Source organism: Symphalangus syndactylus, chromosome 10 (genome assembly GCF_028878055.3).
Source record: "Symphalangus syndactylus isolate Jambi chromosome 10, NHGRI_mSymSyn1-v2.1_pri, whole genome shotgun sequence".
NCBI lineage: Eukaryota > Metazoa > Chordata > Mammalia > Primates > Hylobatidae > Symphalangus > Symphalangus syndactylus.
This window is the reverse complement of record NC_072432.2, coordinates 29,563,720-29,583,496: the sequence shown is the minus strand read 5'-3', so window position 1 is coordinate 29,583,496 and position 19,777 is coordinate 29,563,720. Positions and strand designations below refer to the sequence as shown.

General features: G+C 39.8%; 1 protein-coding gene across 6 annotated transcripts in view; it reads right to left on the bottom strand.

Moving 5' to 3' along the window:
* Positions 1–19,777, bottom strand: part of COL25A1 (collagen type XXV alpha 1 chain) — a 514,179-nt gene that overhangs the window by 9,080 nt on the left and 485,322 nt on the right. For 4 of the 6 annotated variants that reach the window (XM_063611090.1, XM_063611091.1, XM_063611088.1 and 1 more), the window contains exons 31-35: positions 18,060–18,095; positions 15,768–15,821; positions 10,467–10,520; positions 2,303–2,329; positions 1,286–1,339 (exon numbers count right to left, since the gene is read on the bottom strand). In XM_063611090.1, the coding sequence (XP_063467160.1) occupies positions 1,286–1,339; positions 2,303–2,329; positions 10,467–10,520; positions 15,768–15,821; positions 18,060–18,095 (225 nt within the window). Of the gene's footprint in view, positions 1–217; positions 1,340–2,302; positions 2,330–10,466; positions 10,521–15,767; positions 15,822–18,059; positions 18,096–19,777 lie in introns of those variants that run through there. The other 2 variants (XM_055296768.2, XM_055296769.2) reach the window with 2 other exon arrangements.

The following is a 19,777-nucleotide window of genomic DNA, read 5'->3' as shown; positions in this document are numbered from 1 at the left end:
ATGAGGATTAAAAGACTTATCATATGTAAAGCTCTTGGGAAAGCACATAATGCTCAGTAAATGTGAAGATACCGGTGATGATGATGGGGCTTTCAGATAACCGCTTACAGGGGCTCTCTTACCAATGGGTGGGAGGAGAGTCTAAGCAATGCTTAAGGCCTAAAACTTACACCACAAGCTTAATAATCTTCTTTCTTTGACAGCTCTCATTTAGCCTGGCTTGTCAACAGCTATGAATGTCACTGTTCAGGAGACTTCATAAGGTTAAATAGAGCAGAGACATAAATTAACCTGAGAAATATAACAGGTTTAAGTTTGTACTGTGAAATGTAGTTTCAGCCACTTTAAGATTTTCACTGTTCTATTGAGGGATTGAGTTTTTGATGGCTTCTTTTGTTGTGTCCAATGTAAAAAATTCTCCTTAGATCTACTACCATGTAAAAGACCCAAGCAAAATACTGAGAAAGGGGTGGTGGGGAAAGAGAGAGAGAGAGAGAGAGAAGAATGGAGGGAGGGAGGGAAGGAGAGAAAAGAAACAGAGGAGAGCAAAGGAGGGAAGGGAGGAGAAAAGAACAAAGGAGAAGAAAGGAAAAAATGACTTTTAAAATGCATAATCCAAACTTTTCTTTCAAGTCATAAAACCACATTGCCTGATATTGGCTCCTAAAGACCATGGAGCTGATGGTTCTGAGATAGAACTTCAGCATCAACCTCATGAAACACACCAGTATCTCTGTTTTAAAAATCGCTGTTGCTCTGAATCTGAAAGTGGCAAGTCCTAGTCCTGCGTAGTGAACTTACTGTAGTTTATCAGTCACACTGCTTCTCCTCCATTTTCAAATAAAAAAATATCAATGTACAAAACATATCTCCATTTCTCTACTGGGAAGTAGTGAAGACAAGTGAGATGCTGCCTTTGCAGGGTTCAATGAGCTCTGCCAAATACCACCGCAGATTTGTGCCATTTAATTTTACTTTTTAAGATAATTTTTTTTTCAAAAATCCTTTATTTTTCAATAAATTGGTGTCAGGTGGTTGAAAAACTGTAGCTAGAATACCTGGGGATAATAATTTTTTCTTCTATGCCAGGCAGTGCCCTTATATCTGGCAGTACAGCCTTCTTCATTCCTCTCTGAAGACCTGATTCCTTAAATCAGGCATGAGTATGTTTTTGGAGCACAGGATGGAGAAAGATTAAGTGTCAAATGGAATCACACAAGCTGAACAGCAAAGCAGACAGCAGGAGAAGAATCAAACAAGGTGCATGCTGGGATGGAGAGGTCACCTTTTCTCCCTTTTCTCCTAGATCACCCTTCTCACCCCGTGGACCAGGGAAGCCCTGTAAGATAAAAAGCAAACCAAAAAGATCTATTGGTGCAATATTGGCAAAATCATATAGAAACAAATATTTTAGGATTTTACATTTCTGAGCCTAAATACAACAAGAAATGGCTCACCAGTCTTAAGACTTAGATAATAAAGCAGTGCTTAGAAACATAAGTTTTCTAATGTCTCAATTATCTATAAACAACAGGTTTCTTGCTTTTTCATTTAAGAAATACAAAGTAGAAAAAATACCAGAATACTAGTTTGAATTCTGGCAAGTTCACTGATTTGTGCAGATCTGGGCAAATCACTTACCTCTCTGCACTTTAGTCCGTTGACTGTAACATGGGGTTAATGATATCTACCAGACAGCTGTTGTGAATGTTAAACGTGATGATGTACTACAAAGTACCAGAATGATGCCTGCCCATAACAGGTGCTCATAAATAGTAACTAGTATTACTTTTGGTATTCTCATTATTCATGTAATACAGGATGAGCAGTGATTGTGTCTAGAGGCATTTACTTTCGACATTCTCTATTTTCACAGAATCATATTAGCATAAGATATATAGGGACTAGATGCTAAAAGGAAAAAATATTGCATAACTGCTTTGAGAAAAAAACATAATATGTCATTCTGTAAGGATAGCATGTGAGAAGTATATTGGTTTTATGCATATTTTTCATAAATAGGTCATACTGATGTTAAGAGTACCCTCAGTTTGGGAAAGTATTTTGAAGTGCCACTATCCACTACCAGTTATTAATTTTATATGAGATAATTGTGTTTTTTTGCTTTTCTGTTTTATCTCATGCAAACACTAGTGTATTTTATATTGCTGTTTACATGCACGGCAATATATGTTCTATGCATACCTATATGCACAGAAAAAAAGTATTCTTTTTGTTATTGATGATGGAGACCATCAACATCTATTATAATAGGATGATGTTTATTGTACTTATTACTTACATCAAGACCAGGCTCTCCATCTTTCCCCTGCCAAAGAACCATAGTAGCTACATTAGTGTTTCTAAGTTTTATGAATAGATTACTGCTTTATTTAAGGCTGTCTGAACATGCAACACTAGTACTACAACAACTACTTCAGAAATGTGAAAAAGATTCTCATTTGGATTAGTGACTGTTAGTGTTGCAGTTAAGCGTCATGAAAATTTTATAATATATATTGGGCTAAATAGACTAATATTTTGCTGATGTTTAAGGCTTGGTAGCTAAGTTATCAGTGCAGGAGCTAAATTAAAAACAAAAATACTGTTTAGTTGATTAGTGACTGTTAGTGCTGAAGTTAAGGGTCATGAAAATTTTATATGATATATTGGGTTAAATAGACTAATATTCTGCTGATGTTTAAAGCTTGGTATCTAAGTTACCAGTCCAGGAGTTAAGTTAAAAGCAAAAATACTGTTTAGTTGATTTAAAAACATACCAGCACTAATAGAGGATGTGAATCAATGCTATTTTAATTTGATAACTTAGTAGTTAGCTCACAAATGAGTAAAGAACGTAGAAATACAGTTTTAATTTGGCTAGATGTGCACACTGTGTAGGAAGGGTGTGAAGGTTGCAACTTAAAAGCTGTTTTTAAGTAAGCTTTGTAAATGAATAATCCCCCAATTTTTTTTAAAAGTCGTAAGACTGTTAGGCAAGAATGATAAATTCACTCCCATGGTGCAGATTATCACGGTGATGACCCTATTGTGTCATATTATGGATCCATCCAAAGTTCACGAGAGGTTACTTTGATTTCATCAATAGATTTTGAAACCTATTTCAAAATCAGCATCTTTTTTTTGATTTAGCACTAGGTAATCATGGTTTATGTTTATTATTTCAATTCATAAAAAGCATGTGGGAGATATGGAAATGTTAAAACCCTTAATGCAACGTACGCTTCTCCTGTTGTCCTACCCTATCTTTTTTTTTTTATTTTTATTTTTTATTTTTTATTTTTTTATTATACTTTAGGGTTTTAGGGTACAAGTGCACAATGTGCAGGTTTGTTACATATGTATCCATGTGCCATGTTGATTTCCTGCACCCATTAACTCGTCATTTAGCATTAGGTGTATCTCCTAATGCTGTCCCTCCCCCCTCCCCCCACCCCACAACAGTCCCCGGAGCGTGATGTTCCCCTTCCTGTGTCCATGAGTTCTCATTGTTCAATTCCTACCTATGAGTGAGAACATGCGGTGTTTGGTTTTTTGTCCTTGCGATAGTTTACTGAGAATGATGTTTTCCAGTTTCATCCATGTCCCTACAAAGGACACGAACTCATCATTTTTTATGGCTGCATAGTATTCCATGGTGTATATGTGCCACATTTTCTTAATCCAGTTTATCGTTGTTGGACATTTGGGTTGGTTCCAACTCTTTGCTATTGTGAATAGTGCCGCAATAAACATACGTGTGCATGTGTCTTTATAGCAGCATGATTTATAGTCCTTTGGGTATATACCCAGTAATGGGATGGCTGGGTCAAATGGTATTTCTAGTTCGAGATCCCTGAGGAATCGCCACACTGACTTCCACAATGGTTGAACTAGTTTACAGTCCCACCAACAGTGTAAAAGTGTTCCTATTTCTCCACATCCTCTCCAGCACCTGTTGTTTCCTGATTTTTTAATGATGGCCATTCTAACTGGTGTGAGATGGTATCTCACTGTGGTTTTGATTTGCATTTCTCTGATGGCCAGTGATGAGGAGCATTTCTTCATGTGTTTTTTGGCTGCATAAATGTCTTCTTTTGAGAAGTGTCTGTTCATGTCCTCTGCCCACTTTTTGATGGGGTTGTTTGTTTTTTTCTTGTAAATTTGTTTGAGTTCATTGTAGATTCTGGATATTAGCCCTTTGTCAGATGAGTAGGTTGCAAAAATTTTCTCCCATTGTGTAGGTTGCCTGTTCACTCTGATGATAGTTTCTTTTGCTGTGCAGAAGCTCTTTAGTTTAATGAGATCCCATTTGTCGATTTTGGCTTTTGTTGCCATTGCTTTTGGTGTTTTAGACATGAAGTCCTTGCCCACGCCTATGTCCTGAATGGTATTGCCTAGGTTTTCTTGTAGGATTTTAATGGTTTTAGGTCTAACATATAAGTCTTTAATCCATCTTGAATTAATTTTTGTATAAGGTGTAAGGAAGGGATCCAGTTGCAGCTTTCTACATATGGCTAGCCAGTTTTCCCAGCACCATTTATTAAATAGGGAATCCTTTCCCCATTTCTTGTTTTTGTCAGGTTTGTCAAAGATCAGATAGTTGGAGCTATGCGGCATCATTTCTGAGGGCTCTGTTCTGTTCCATTGATCTATGTCTCTGTTGTGGTACCAGTACCATGCTGTTTTGGTTACTGTAGCCTTGTAGTATAGTTTAAAGTCAGGTAGCGTGATGCCTCCAGCTTTGTTCTTTTGGCTTAGGATTGACTTGGCGATGCGGGCTCTTTTTTGGTTCCATATGAACTTTAAAGTAGTTTTTTCCAATTCTGTGAAGAAAGTCATTGGTAGCTTGATGGGGATGGCATTGAATCTATAAATTACCTTGGGCAGTATGGCCATTTTCACGATATTGATTCTTCCAACCCATGAGCATGGAATGTTCTTCCATTTGTTTGTATCCTCTTTTATTTCATTGAGCAGTGGTTTGTAGTTCTCCTTGAAGAGGTCCTTCACATCCCTGGTAAGTTGGATTCCTAGGTATTTTATTCTCTTTGAAGCAATTGTGAATGGGAGTTCACTCATGATTTGGCTCTCTGTTTGTCTGTTATTGGTGTACAAGAATGCTTGTGATTTTTGTACATTAATTTTGTATCCTGAGACTTTGCTGAAGTTGCTAATCAGCTTAAGGAGATTTTGGGCTGAGACAATGGGGTTTTCTAGATATACAATCATGTCATCTGCAAACAGGGACAATTTGACTTCCTCTTTTCCTAATTGAATACCCTTTATTTCCTTCTCCTGCCTGATTGCTCTGGCCAGAACTTCCAGCACTATGTTAAATAGGAGCGGTGAGAGAGGGCATCCCTGTCTTGTGCCAGTTTTCAGAGGGAATGCTTCCAGTTTTTGCCCATTCAGTATGATATTGGCTGTGGGTTTGTTGTAGATAGCTCTTATTATTTTGAGATACGTCCCATCAATACCTAATTTATTGAGAGTTTTTAGCATGAAGGGTTGTTGAATTTTGTCAAAGGCCTTTTCTGCATCTATTGAGATAATCATGTGGTTTTTGTCTTTGGTTCTGTTTATATGCTGGATTACATTTATTGATTTGCGTATGTTGAACCAGCCTTGCATCCCAGGGATGAAGCTCACTTGATCATGGTGGATAAGCTTTTTGATGTGCTGCTGGATTCAGTTTGCCAGTATTTTATTGAGGATTTTTGCATCAATGTTCATCAAGGATATTGGTCTGAAATTCTCTTTTTTGGTTATGTCTCTGCCAGGTTTTGGTATCAGGACGATGCTGGCTTCGTAAAATGTGTTAGGGAGGATTCCCTCTTTTTCTATCGATTGGAATAGTTTCAGAAGGAATGGTACCAGTTCCTCCTTGTACCTCTGGTAGCATTCAGCTGTGAATCCATCAGGTCCTGGACTCTTTTTGGTTGGTAAGCTATTGATTATTGCCACAATTTCAGAACCTGTTATTGGTCTATTCAGAGATTCAACTTCTTCCTGGTTTAGTCTTGGGAGGGTGTATTTGTCGAGGAATTTATCCATTTCTTCTAGATTTTCTAGTTTATTTGCATAGAGGTGTTTGTAGTATTCTCTGATGGTAGATTGTATTTCTGTGGGATCGGTGGTGATATCCCCTTTTTCGTTTTTTATTGCATCTATTTGATTCTTCTCTCTTTTCTTCTTTATTAGTCTTGCTAGCGGTCCATCAATTTTGTTGATCTTTTCAAAAAACCAGCTCCTGGATTCATTAATTTTTTGAAGGGTTTTTTGTGTCTCTATTTCCTTCAGTTCTGCTCTGATTTTAGTTATTTCTAGCCTTCTGCTAGCTTTTGAATGTGTTTGCTCTTGCTTTTCTAGTTCTTTTAATTGTGATGTTAGGGTGTCAATTTTGGATCTTTCCTGCTTTCTCTTGTGGGCATTTAGTGCTATAAATTTCCCTCTACATACTGCTTTGAACGTGTCCCAGAGATTCTGGTATGTTGTGTCTTTGTTCTCGTTGGTTTCAAAGAACATCTTTATTTCTGCCTTCATTTCATTATGTACCCAATAGTCATTCAGGAGCAGGTTGTTCAGTTTCCATGTAGTTGAGCGGTTTTGACTGAGTTTCTTAATCCTGAGTTCTAGTTTGATTGCACTGTGGTCTGAGAGACAGTTTGTTATAATCTCTGTTCTTTTACATTTGCTGAGAAGAGCTTTACTTCCAACTATGTGGTCAATTTTGGAATAGGTGTGGTGTGGTGCTGAAAAAAATGTATATTCTGTTGATTTGGGGTGGAGAGTTCTGTAGATGTCTATTAGGTCCACTTTATGTAGAGCTGAGTTCAATTCCTGGATATCCTTGTTAACTTTCTGTCTCGTTGATCTGTCTAATGCTGACAGTGGGGTGTTAAAATCTCCCATTATTATTGTGTGGGAGTTTAAGTCCCTTTGTAGGTCACTGAGGACTTGCTTTATGAATCTGGCTGCTCCTGTGTTGGGTGCATATATATTTAGGATAGTTAGCTCTTCTTGTTGAATTGATCCCTTTACCATTATGTAATGGCCTTCTTTGTCTCTTTTGATCTTTGTTGGTTTAAAGTCTATTTTATCAGAGACTAGGATTGCAACCCCTGCCTTTTTTTGATTTCCAGTTGCTTGATAGATCTTCCTCCATCCCTTTATTTTGAGTCTATGTGTGTCTCTGCACGTGAGATGGGTTTCCTGAATACAGCACACTGATGGGTCCTGACTCCTTATCCAGTTTGCCAGTCTGTGTCTTTTGATTGGAGCATTTAGCCCATTTACATTTAACGTGAATATTGTTATGTGTGAATCTGATCCTGTCATTATGATGTTAGTTGGTTATTTTGCTCGTTAGTTGCTATAGTTTCTTCCTAGCCTCGATGGTCTTTACAATTTGGCATGTTTTTGCAGGGGCTGGTACCGGTTGTTCCTTTCCATGTTTAGTGCTTCCTTCAGGAGCTCTTTTAGGGCAGGCCTGGTGGTGACAAAATCACTCAGCGTTTGCTTGTCTGTAAAGTATTTTATTTCTCCTTCACTTATGAAGCTTAGTTTGGCGGGATAGGAAATTCTGGGTTGAAAATTCTTTTCTTTAAGAATGTTGAATATCGGCCCCCACTCTCTTCTGGCTTGTAGAGTTTCTGCTGAGAGATCAGCTGTTAGTCTGATGGGCTTCCCTTTGTGGGTAACCCGACCTTTCTCTCTGGCTGCCCTTAACATTTTTTCCTTCATTTCAACTTTGGTGAATCTGACAATTATGTGTCTTGGAGTTGCCCTTCTCGAGGAGTATCTTTGTGGCGTTCTTTGTATTTCCTGAATCTGAATGCTGGCCTGCCTTGCTAGATTGGGGAAGTTCTCCTGGATAATATCTTGCAGAGTGTTTTCCAACTTGGTTCCATTCTCCCCATCATTTTCAGGTACACCAATCAGACGTAGGTTTGGTCTTTTCACATAGTCCCAAATTTCTTGGAGGCTTTGTTCATTTCTTCTTATTCTTTTTTCTCTAAACTTCTCTTCTCTCTTCATTTCATTCATTTCATCTTCTATCAGCGATACCCTTTCTTCCAGTTGATCGCATCTGCTACTGAGGCTTCTGCATTCTTCGCGTAGTTCTCGAAACTTGGCTTTCAGCTCCATCATCTCCTTTAAGCCCTTCTCTCCATTGGTTATTCTAGTTATCCATTCTTCTAATTTTTTTTCAAAGTTTTTAACTTCTTTGCTATTGTTTTGAATTTCCTCTCGTAGCTCAGAGTAGTTTGATCGTCTGAAGCCTTCTTCTCTCAACTCATCAAAGTCATCCTCCATCCAGCTTTGTTCCGTTGCTGGTGAGGAACTGCGTTCCTTTGGAGGAGGAGAGGTGCTCTGTTTTTTAGAGTTTCCAGTTTTTTTGGTCTGTTTTTTCCCCATCTTTGTGGTTTTGTCTACTTTTTGTCTTCGATGATGGTGATGTACAGATGGGTTTTTGGTGTGGATGTCCTTTCTGTTTGTTAATTTTCCTTCTAGCAGACAAGACCCTCAGCTGCAGGTCTGTTGGAGTTTACTAGAGGTCCACTCCAGACCCTGTTTGGCTGGGTGTCAGCACCGGTGGCTGCAGAACAGCAGATTTTCGTGAGACCACAAATTCAGCTGTCTGATAGTTCCTCTGAAAGTTTTGTCTCAGAGGAGTACCCGGTTGAATGAGGTGTCAGTCTGTCCCTACTGGGGGGGTGCCTCCCAGTTAGGCTGCTCAGGGGTGAGGGACCCACTTTAGGAGGCAGTCTGTCCGTTCTCAGATCTCCAGCTGCGTGCTGGGAGAACCACTACTCTCTTCAAAGCTGTCAGTCAGACAGGGACATTTAAGGCTGTGGAGGTTCTCGCTGAGTTTTTGTTTGTCTGTGCCCTGCCCCCAGAGGTGGAGCCTACAGAGGCAGGCAGGCCTCCTTGAGCTGTGGTGGGCTCCACCCAGTTCGAGCTTCCTGGCTGCTTTGTTTACCTAAGCAAGCCTGGGCAATGGCGGGCGCCCCTCCCCCAGCCTCGTTGCCGCCTTGCAGGGTGATCTCAGACTGCTGTGCTAGCAATCAGCAAGGCTCTGTGGGCATAGGACCCTCCGAGCCAGGTGCGGGACACAATCTCCTAGTGTGCCGTTTTCCAGGCCCGTTGGAAAAGCGCAGTATTAGGACGGGACTGACCCGATATTCCAGGTGCCGTCTGTTTCCCCTTTCTTTGACCAGGAAAGGGAACTCCCTGACCCCTTGCGCTTCCCGAGTGAGGCAATGCCTCGCCCTGCTTCCGCAAGCACACAGTGCGCTTCACCGACTGCCCTGCACCCACTGTTAGGCACTCCCTAGTGAGATGAAACCGGTACCTCAAGCAGAAATGCAGAAATCACCTGTCTTCTGTGTCGCTGGGGCTGGGAGCTGGAGACCGGAGCTGTTCCTATTCGGCCATCTTGGCTCCACCCCTGTCCTACCCTATCTTAATGAATCAATTATAATTATTCCCAAGATGATATTTTCAAAGCAAACCAGAGGTCTCAATTTGAATTCGGTGTAATTAAGAATTTTCAGGCCAGGCGCAGTGTCTCACACCTATAAATCGAGCACTTTGAGAGGCCGAGAAGAGCGGATCACTTGAGGTCAGGAGTTTGAGACCAGCCTGGCCAACATAGTGAAACCCCATCTCTACTAAAAATAGAAAAATTAGCTGGCATGGTGGCACACATCTGTAATCCCAGCTACTCAGGAGGCTGAGGCAGGAGAATCGCTTGAACCCGGGAGGTGGAGGTTGCAGTGAGCCAAGATCGTGCCACTGCACTCCAGCCTGGGCAAAAGAGCAAGACTCCATCTCAATAAGAAGAAGAGAAGAATTTTCAGAAGACAGAACACTATCAATGTTCTATGTTCTGAAGATCATTTGTTATCACAATAATTTAGAAAGTCAGAAACATCAAGTCGTCATAAGTATCAATGTAATTTGGGGAATAATTTTTACTAGCAAGAGTCATTTTAGTAAATAGTCTATAGGAACAGATAAAGTCTGAAGAGGCTGTTTTCAGTGAAGCTTCCACAGCCATTTTTGGAAGAGGCTGTTTTCAGTGAAGCTTCCACAGCCATTTTTGGATCCAGTGATCTTCCAAGGAAGTGCCAGTTATGAGTGTCCAGTCAGATGACGTAGGGAGGGCATCTTCTGACAGTTAGGATCCTGTTCTAGAGTTAATAGTTTATTCTAGAGATAGTCTTTGATCCTGTCAATCTTGTGAAGTGCCTGGATATGTGTCTGTACATGATGAGAGGGCGAGAGACTGAATATGACCTATTTGTGAAGGACATGGAAGTATTGAATGCATAGATAATGAGTGGATTGTTGTTTCTTCTCTAACATTAGTCTGCCCCACAAGGGAAGGGTTAACCATTTCAGTGACTGGTCAACTACGCATGCGGAAGGTGGGGATGTGCGTGTGACCGGGAACTCACAGGCAGCCCATAGGGCCCTCTTGGTCCAGGCTCTCCCATAGCTCCTTTTTCACCCTAAAATGAAAATTAGAAAGTTCAAATCATACACACACACCTACATTCACACACTTTCTCTCATGACCTATGTCTAAAGCCTCTATTTCAAGGACCATTCTAAGAAAATCTCAAAGATTTAGGCTCTTGCAGAGTCACTGCCAGTGATATTTGGAAAGTAATCCACAGTAGCATCTTTTACTAAATCACCTTTGAAAGAGGTGCAGCACAAGATTGCTGCTGGCCAGCTGTGCAAAAGCATTTGCATATCTCAGATGCTATACTTAGGTTTCTTTGGCATTAGTGTGAAACATTTGTTTGTTACTAATTATTTTGTTAGCACCTTTAAATGTAAGAATAAAGTGCCTTTCTTTTTTGAGACAGGGTCTCCCTCTTTCATCCAGGCTGGAGTGCAGTGGCATGATCATGGCTCACTGAAACCTTAAACTACTGGGCCTAAGTGATCCTCCCACCTCGACCTCCTGAGTAGCTGGGACTACAGGCGAGCACCACTATGCCCAGGTAGTTTTTAAATTATTTGTAGAGATGGAGGTCTTACTATGTTGTCCAGGCTGGTCTTGAACTCTGGGGCCTCAAACAATCCTCCCACCTTGGACTCCCAAAGTGTTGGGATTACAGGCTTGAACCACAGTGCCTGGCCTGAAATACCTTTTCTTCTATCAAAAAACAATTATTCAGGGAAACCTTTTCTCGATTGCCCACTTCCTATCCTCAGCTATATTTTATTTCACAGCCCTTAGACACCAGAAGACGCATAAAGCTTATGACCTGCTTATTCTCTGCTACCCTCACTAGAATACACACACGAGGGTTCCGGGGCCTCTAGCTTTGTTGTTCCCTATAGCATCCTTATAGCTTAGAATAGTGTATGGCATATCAGTAAATGTTTGTTGAATGAATGAATCAAAATGAATCTATATAATCATATACACCGTTTGCGTCCCTTCTGAAAAAGAGGATTTATTTATTTTTTATTTATTTTTTATTTTGAGACAGAGTCTTGCTCTGTTGCCCGGGCTAGAGTGCAGTGGCACAATCTCGGCTCACTGCAACCTCCACCTCCCAGGTTCAAACAGTTCTGCCTCAGCCTCCCGAATAGCTGGGATTACAGGTGCCCACCACCATGCCTGGCCAATTTTTGTATTTTTAGTAGAGACGGGGTTTCACCATGTTGGCCGGGCTCGTCTGGAAGTCTTGACTTCAGGTGACCACCTGAGCCTCCCAAAGTGCTGGGATTATAGGCGTGAGCCACCATGCCTGGCCTGAAAAAGAGGGTTAAAAACTTTCAACCCCTCTGAATGCTAGATAAGGTAGGTATATGTTATCTTCCTCACTTTCTCTCCAAGTGCCTATTTAAATAGAACAGCTTTCCCCATCTTACATGATATTCTTGAACGCTTATAAAGAATAAGTGTTATTGGAGGTAATCTTGTGAATAGAATAATTGTGATGATAAAGAAAGAGATATTCTGTATTTCAAATGGTGTTTGCTGCTGCTGCCATCTCCAAATTGAAGTGTTTGTCAGTATTTAGTAGGAAAACTTCAGGAGTAATGGTGATTTTATATGAGTAGCCAAACAGAAAATCTTATCTCCTTTTATCATACCCCTGAAGGAGTTTAAAGGTTAGCAAATCTTTTTTCTCGGCAAAACGCCAGGTTCAGCTGATAACAGTGCCTGCAGAGCCACCTGATATGCCTGTGTTTCTCCAGATTCCCATGTGAGCAAATTTCAGGTCCCTGTTAGCATTTTCTTTATCTAAATTTGAGGGGTCAGTGGAACTAATTAACACTGTCACCTAGAGGCAATATGGTACCGGTGAGATTACTGAAAATAAGTATGATAAAAGTTTGAACTTTTACTCATTATTACTTCACGGTTATTACCAAAGCAGAAGCTATTGCACTCAGCACAGTGGCCAGATTTTAAATGAAACATTAAACATTTTTTTAAGAAGCAAATTTCCTTAATTTGTTAAGAGACATCTATAAAAAATATCTACAGCATATTTCTTAATAGTGAAATATCAAAAACAGTCCCTTTAAGAATGGAGCAAGGGACGGGTGCAATGGCTTATGCCTTGCACTTTGGGAGTTCAAGGCAGGGGGATCATTTGAGGCCAGGAGTTTGAGACCAGCCTGGGGAACAAGGTGAGACTCTATCTCTAAAAAAACAACCAAATAAAATAACTAGTAAGGTGTGTATGTGTAAGTGTGTATCTATCTATCTATCATCTATCTATCTATCTATCATCTATCTATCTATCTATCTATCTATCTATCTATCTATCTATCATCTATCTATCTGTCTGTGTGAGTGTGTGCACACACGCACGTGTAGTGGGAGGTGAGGGTTTTAAGGGAGGATCCACATAAACTGGACTATGTCTAGTTTGAAATAACTGAAATAACTCCATAGATTAGGGTGGGTCTAATTGGAAAAATCTCCATAGAATATTTTGATATAACCATTCCCTTCTCACCTGAGAATCTTGGCTTTGTCTTATTCTTAAAACAAATATGCTATGGCTTATTTGAATAAAGCTGTCACTAAAACAGGTGTCTGTGAAACTGCTCTTCTAGAACAGCCCACCCCCAATAATTACTTAAGCTATTAACGACAATTCCATTTCTCTTGCCAGTGACTGCCTCAGAAATGGACAGCTGACCCAGTTCTGGCAAATGAGGTGTCAGGGGCATCAGCCGGGAGCTCTGGGGAAGGTTCCTCTCTGCTCAGGAAGAGACATGGGGGTAGTCTCTCTGTTCTCTGCCAGTGTCTCACCAGAGAGGATGCTTGGACCACTGTGCCTAGCTTGTCTGTGGTCAGAAGACAATGCCATCATGTGGAAAAGGGCTCCCAAGCAAAACCTAGAGTCCTCCTTTGAATATTTTCTTATATAAAATAATGTATTTCTTTATCATGTAAGCCATTTTGAATTTGTCACTTAGAGCCAAAAAGCATTCTAATGATTCCAGCTTGAAAACTTTTAGGAATGAAATATTAACACAGGGATTTGAATGTACAACTCCTTTTCCTGGATTAAGCAATTCCAAAAGTATTTTTCAACCTCTCAAGCTTAACACACTTTATAGAGTTCCAAAGCCAAATGAAGAAATCAGCTAAGGTAGGGAGGATCAGGTGCTTGCAGACTGGAATATTGATGCTGTCAATCATACACTTGAAAATGTTTGAATAACATTGCCTGTCAAATGTGTGGTTTCTTTTAGGTTGTTCTAATTTCATTCGGGTTCTTTAATTTGCACATCAACACTGAGGTATTATCCTAGAACACCTCCCTTTGCTGATTCCGACTTCTTTAAAATTTGAAACTTTTTCAGGAGAGTCCAGATGGCGCCTCCATCAATTAACTCTGAGAATCACACTCCAGTTTAGCACTTCCAGTGAGGGGCACTTGGAGAGTACTGATATATGATCCAGTTAAGATAGTTAACATGCTGAGTAAATACAAGAGTAACACTTTACACTGCACACCATTTGACTGAAACTATGCCTTCAAAATTCTTAGCAATTTCATTTGCTCCTCTGGTTAATTCTGCTCCAGCACTGAGACCTGATACTCTTGTGACATTGTGGAGCTATCGGAAGTAGCAGCTGATTTACCACAGGGTAAACCCTCTTGAGCCCCAGGGCATTCTGCCAAAAGACTGCCTGAGATTTGCTGCTCCATTTTTAGTGCATGGGCTGGGTTTCTTCATACAATGCTTGAAAGCCAATCTGTGTCAGCAGTGTTGAGGCTTTTAGCTTTTAAATATTTTTAATTAAGATGATCTTCAGAAGTCATTGGTTTGATCTTAGAAATATGACAATTGCACATTCAGATTACATGTTCCCTTAGAACTCATCTCTTTCTACAAGCATTCTTGGATTAAAGCCAATCTTCATCACTGTACAGCTTGTACTATTTGTAATATTTTGGCCTCATTCTCTGGTTATTTCCTTCATGCATTTTTTTTTCTCTGCAATTAGATTGTAAACTCTTCTAGGTCAGGAAGAATAGCTGCTTTTTTTGCAGCATTCAGTATATATTAATAAATTTTAATAAAAATATTAATAAAAGACCAGGAGATAATTAATCAATTATAATGGTATTATTCAATGTAATGAAGCAAATTAGCAAAATAGGCTTTACCTAAGTGGGAGGAGAGTGTTTCCATTTCACACTAGTAGTAATACCATGCTTTGCACATAGTAGCATTTGGTAAATATTTCCTGAATGAATGAGCTCACTCTACAGAACACAGAATTATGGAATTGGAAGGTATGTTAAAGAAATGACTACTGGCCCTCTTTTTTTAAAGCAAATTATCCCAGACTGATGAAAATCTATCTAGTTTTTAAAAGACCACAAACTTGCACAGTGAATCATTCTGACATTTTGAAGACTTCACTATTAAAATACTTTCTTTATATCCTCTCCTGGATGGTAGGGAAATTGATGACATAATTCCACTCAGACACACAAAAATAATTCTAAGATTTCCAAGGTGAGGAAAAGAAACAGTGGGAGAAAAACAGAAAGAGAGAGAGGGGGAGAGAGAGAGGGAGAGAGAGAGAGAGCGAGCATACGCATCACAGGGAGAAGAGAGAAGAAAGTTCCAGACAGATGACCATTTATCTTCCATTCTGAATGTCGTTTTTTCCCCCAAAAAGATATGGAAACGTGGCCTAGCAATAGAGAGGTTAGTGAAAAGTTTTCATTTTATAATGCACTGAAATTATTTCCTTATGGTTAAAGAAAAACAGCCTATCCTTTAGCTTTAAAAAAGGGGGAGCATTTGTAACTGTGCAGAAAAGAATACTTAGGTTTCATTATTTCCTTTGGAAAAAAGTTATAACCTACTCTGAATGAGTACAGTAGCTTTATATAAAAGATTATCAACCAGAATACATACTCCTGGAAATTTTAGCTCCATTAACTTCAACTTTCTGGATGAAGGCCAAATGAAAATATCTTCCTTATGGGTGAAGGAAGAATCATCTGAGCTATTCATTTTAGCTATGTAAATGTATGTACTGTTTTTCTTAAGGCAGCCGTGTTCTATTTTATGCTCTGTGGTTTTCTTCTCTCAATATTAGGACTCTGAATAGAACTTAGGATGGTATCTCTTTTTATTTAATATTAGATAGCCCTTTATTTCTTCTGAAAAATGAACAGTTCAATTAATATGGAAAAGCCATGCTCTGTGTTTTCTTTAGTACAAGCTTAATAACCTCAGCAACAACTTACTCTTTCTCCTTTGGGACCTGCAGGGCCATGGGGTCCCATAGGACCATCTGTACCCTAAAAAAAAGATAATATGAGATATATCACAAGGGCTGCAAGAATAGCAGTTATAATTTATCCTGGATTTTTCCTAGGTGAATGGTGCCTAAGAATATCACTAAGACAACTCATCTCCTTTCAAAGTGCTTTATGCTTATTTCAGGCCAGCAGTTTTCAAGAAAGTCATGCAAAAAGGATGAATTATATAACTGCATGTTTCAATGAAAGGTACACACAAAAAGCTGCATATCATATTTAATTATATCTTTTTCCTCTGACTAAATAAAGCAGCACTGGCTGGGTGCGGTGGCTCAAGCCTGTAATCCCAGCACTTTGGGAGGCTGAGGTGGGTGGATCACCTGAGGTCAGGAGTTTGAGGCCAGCCGGCCTGGCCAACATGGTGAAACCCCATCTCTATTAAAAACACAAAAATAGGCCGGGCGCGGTGGCTCACGCTTGTAATCCCAGCACTTTGGGAGGCCGAGGCGGGCGGATCACGAGGTCAGGAGATCGAGACCACGGTGAAACCCCGTCTCTACTAAAAATACAAAAAATTAGCCGGGCGTGGTGGCGGGCGCCTGTAGTCCCAGCTACTCAGAGAGGCTGAGGCAGGAGAATGGCGTGAACCTGGGAGGCGGAGCTTGCAGTGAGCCGAGACTGCGCCACTGCACTCCAGCCTGGGCGACAGAGCGAGACTCCGTCTCAAAAAAAAAAAAAAAAAAAAAAAAACACAAAAATTAGCTGGGCATGGTGACGGGTGCCTGCATTCCCCTACTCGGGAGGCTGAGACTGTAGTGAGCTGAGATCGTGCCACTGCACTCCAGCCTGGGCAACAGAGCGAGACTCTGTCTCAAAAAATAATAAATAAATAATAAATAAATAAATAAATAAATAAATAAATAAAGCATCTTCACTTTGCCCCATAATCTTAAGAAGAAAAATGTAATTGTTTTTCCTTCCTGTCACCTCTTCCTCAAGCCCTTTCTCTACACCCACTGCCATCCTTAGCCGGGCATGCTCTGAACTCTTGTTTTCAGCTGTTTAAGGGGCTTGAACAGTTATAGAAGTAGAAGAAAATTATTAAGTAAATGAAAAGAGTGTGTAACTGTTCAATCCAAAAACTTTCTGCAGCTCTGTTGGGGGCAGCAGGGGCTTACAGGAAAGGAATCATTCTTATAGATTCTGCGGCTGTGGCTGGTCACTAGGCTTACAACTCACAAACCAGGCAGCCAAGATAACTTAAAGGTATAATTCCCCTTTGTCCCCCTGGTTAGTTCAGGATTAGGATTTCTGCGGTAGAAGAGGTGATATTTGAATGAATGTTAAGAACACTGAGGTCCAGTGAAAATAACGACTGCCTGAAACAAGTTTTTAGAATTGAAAAGATGGGAATTTCTTTTAGATTCTTCAAACTGTAGCCAGGACTTCAAGTATACTTGCTCATTTCCCATATGACTATGCTTAGATTCACAAAAAATTGATTATAATATTTGCAAATGCAGGAACTATTCCATCATGATTTTTCTTTAGTATTCCCATTTCTGTTCTACTATTCTGGTTTATTCTGTTAGAGCTTTGTAATAAGAAAGAAGTCAGAGTCTTAAATTCATTCTAATGTTGTTGAATTCTCATCAGCTTAACTGATATTTTTCTTACTGCCTGGATTCAAAGTTCACCTTCAGAAGACTTCTAAATACTGAGTATCTGTGGCTGAAATTTAAGAGCTGGAGCTGTTAAGAACCAAAGAAAAAAAGACAAAATGACAGAAGACAGACAAGTCATTTCTATGAACAGAAATTGAAAGTTAGTGCCAAGGAAGAAGTTACATTTGATGGACATCAGTCTAAAAGGAAAAGCAAGTTACAATAATTTCACATTATTTTAATCTCTTCAGAGGGCCGCTCTCATGGAATTGTACGGAATGTCTGTCAATCGGTTCTGGAAAAATTTGTCTGGGATTCTACGACAATGAAGCCCATTAGTCTGGTCATTCTTCCCACCTAGCAAATTATCCAGACTTGAACACAAGCTTCAGAAAGACATTCTGGCAGTTTAGCTGTTCTCTGGACAGAGTTGCAACCGTCCTCTGTCCAACTTTCCCCTTTTTGCCGCCATCTTTGTCCACCTTCCCCTTTTACTCCAGCTCTAAGTACACCCTCATCATTTGATGAGAGGACATGGAGCAAAGGGGTCTGTGCTGAAGCACATGATTCACAGCCACAAAACATGTCAGAGCAAGACAAGGGACTGACTCACCCGGGATCCTGGCTTTCCGTCTAAGCCAGATGCTCCCTGTGTGATTTGGTTGGTAGCAGGGTTGGTGGGTGTAACACAAATGACAAGAACAGAGATTAGTATGAGGTACCGATGAACAAATGTAACACTTCAAAAACATAATACGCAGTTACAGGGTTCTGGGATGAATATCACATTGCTACAAATTGTTAGTTAAAAAAAAAAAAACCACATGACAAACACCCCACAGATGATGGCATTTTAATGACATTTCTATTTGACAAATTCTTATTTAGAAATCAAGCTAATGAAGTGTATAAACTGGGCTACAAAGTAGTTACTCATAACGGTTGCAGGCTTCTATCTAATTTCCATATGGAATTCATTTTCTAAAGACTGTGCTATTCACCATATATTTCTTTAGGTTCTGAAGAGAAAAGAACGGTAATTTCCTAAAAAAGGGCTCATTATAATAATCAATCAAATTTAGCATTTCAGAGGAGAAAAAAGATCTCCGGTTATACTTGTTAAAATAGTATTTATGAATAACAAATACAGGGTTTTCACATGTTAGGATGACTCTTGGTGGATTTTACATGAACAATAATTACTCATTGTTTTCTGGGTTGTTCCTACTGTTCACACTACTTTCCACTAGAGGGACTTCTAGGAAAGGGAAAAAGCCAGAAAACAATGTGTGCGACCAAGCAAAAAATAACTTCCAAACTAAATTGTTTCTCAATTCCTTCAAATCATCTTTGCATCAAAGCCTGATGGGGGAAATAACTTTAAAAATCGAATGTTCTCAGACAATGCATGCTTTTCTTCACTTTGAACGCTAGGCTACACATAAATAGTGTATGATTAAACAATGGCATTTTCAATGCTTGTTTCAAGAATAAGCACAATTATTTCTTTGATACGGTTTTTGTGTCTCAAAGCCCAAATATTTATTTATAGTCCTTTAAAAATATTGGTTAGATCAAGGAGTATTTAAGAAAGAAAATGCACTGGCCCTAAAAATTCTATTGTCAAGATTGCAGAACTATTTCCCAATTTTATGCTTCAGATGCAGTTAATAACACAAAATGGAAAAAAAAAATCTATTCCAGATGAAAACTCTACCAATGATGTTATTCTATATATATTTTGAGTATTTTGAGTTTTTATTTTAAAATTTCTTCTGTATAATCCTATTATGAGCCATACTATAACTGCAAAATACATACATCTTTTTTTTTTTTTTTTTTTTTGTTGAGATGGAGTTTCACCCTTGTTGCCCAGGCTGAAGTGCAATGGCACAATCTTGGCTCACTGCAACCTCTGCCTCCCAGGTTCAAGCAATTCTTCTGCCTCAGCCTCCTGAGTAGCTGGGATTACAGGCATGCGCCATCACACCCGGCTAATTTTTGTGTTTTTAGTAGAGACAGGGTTTCATCATGTTGGCCAGGCTGGTCTCGAACTCCTGATCTCCACTGATCACCTGCCTCCGTCTCCCAAAGTGCTGGGATTACAGGTGTGAGCCACCGTGCCCGGCTTACATACGTCTTTTTTTTTTTTTGAGACAGACTCTCGCTCTGTTGCCCAGGCTGGAGTGCAGTGGTGCGATCTCGGTTCACTGCAACCTCTGCCTCCCAGGTTTATGCCATTCTCCTGCCTCAGCCTCATGAGTAGCTGGGACTACAGGCACCCACCACCACGCCTGGCTAATTTTTTGTATTTTTAGTCGAGACAGGGTT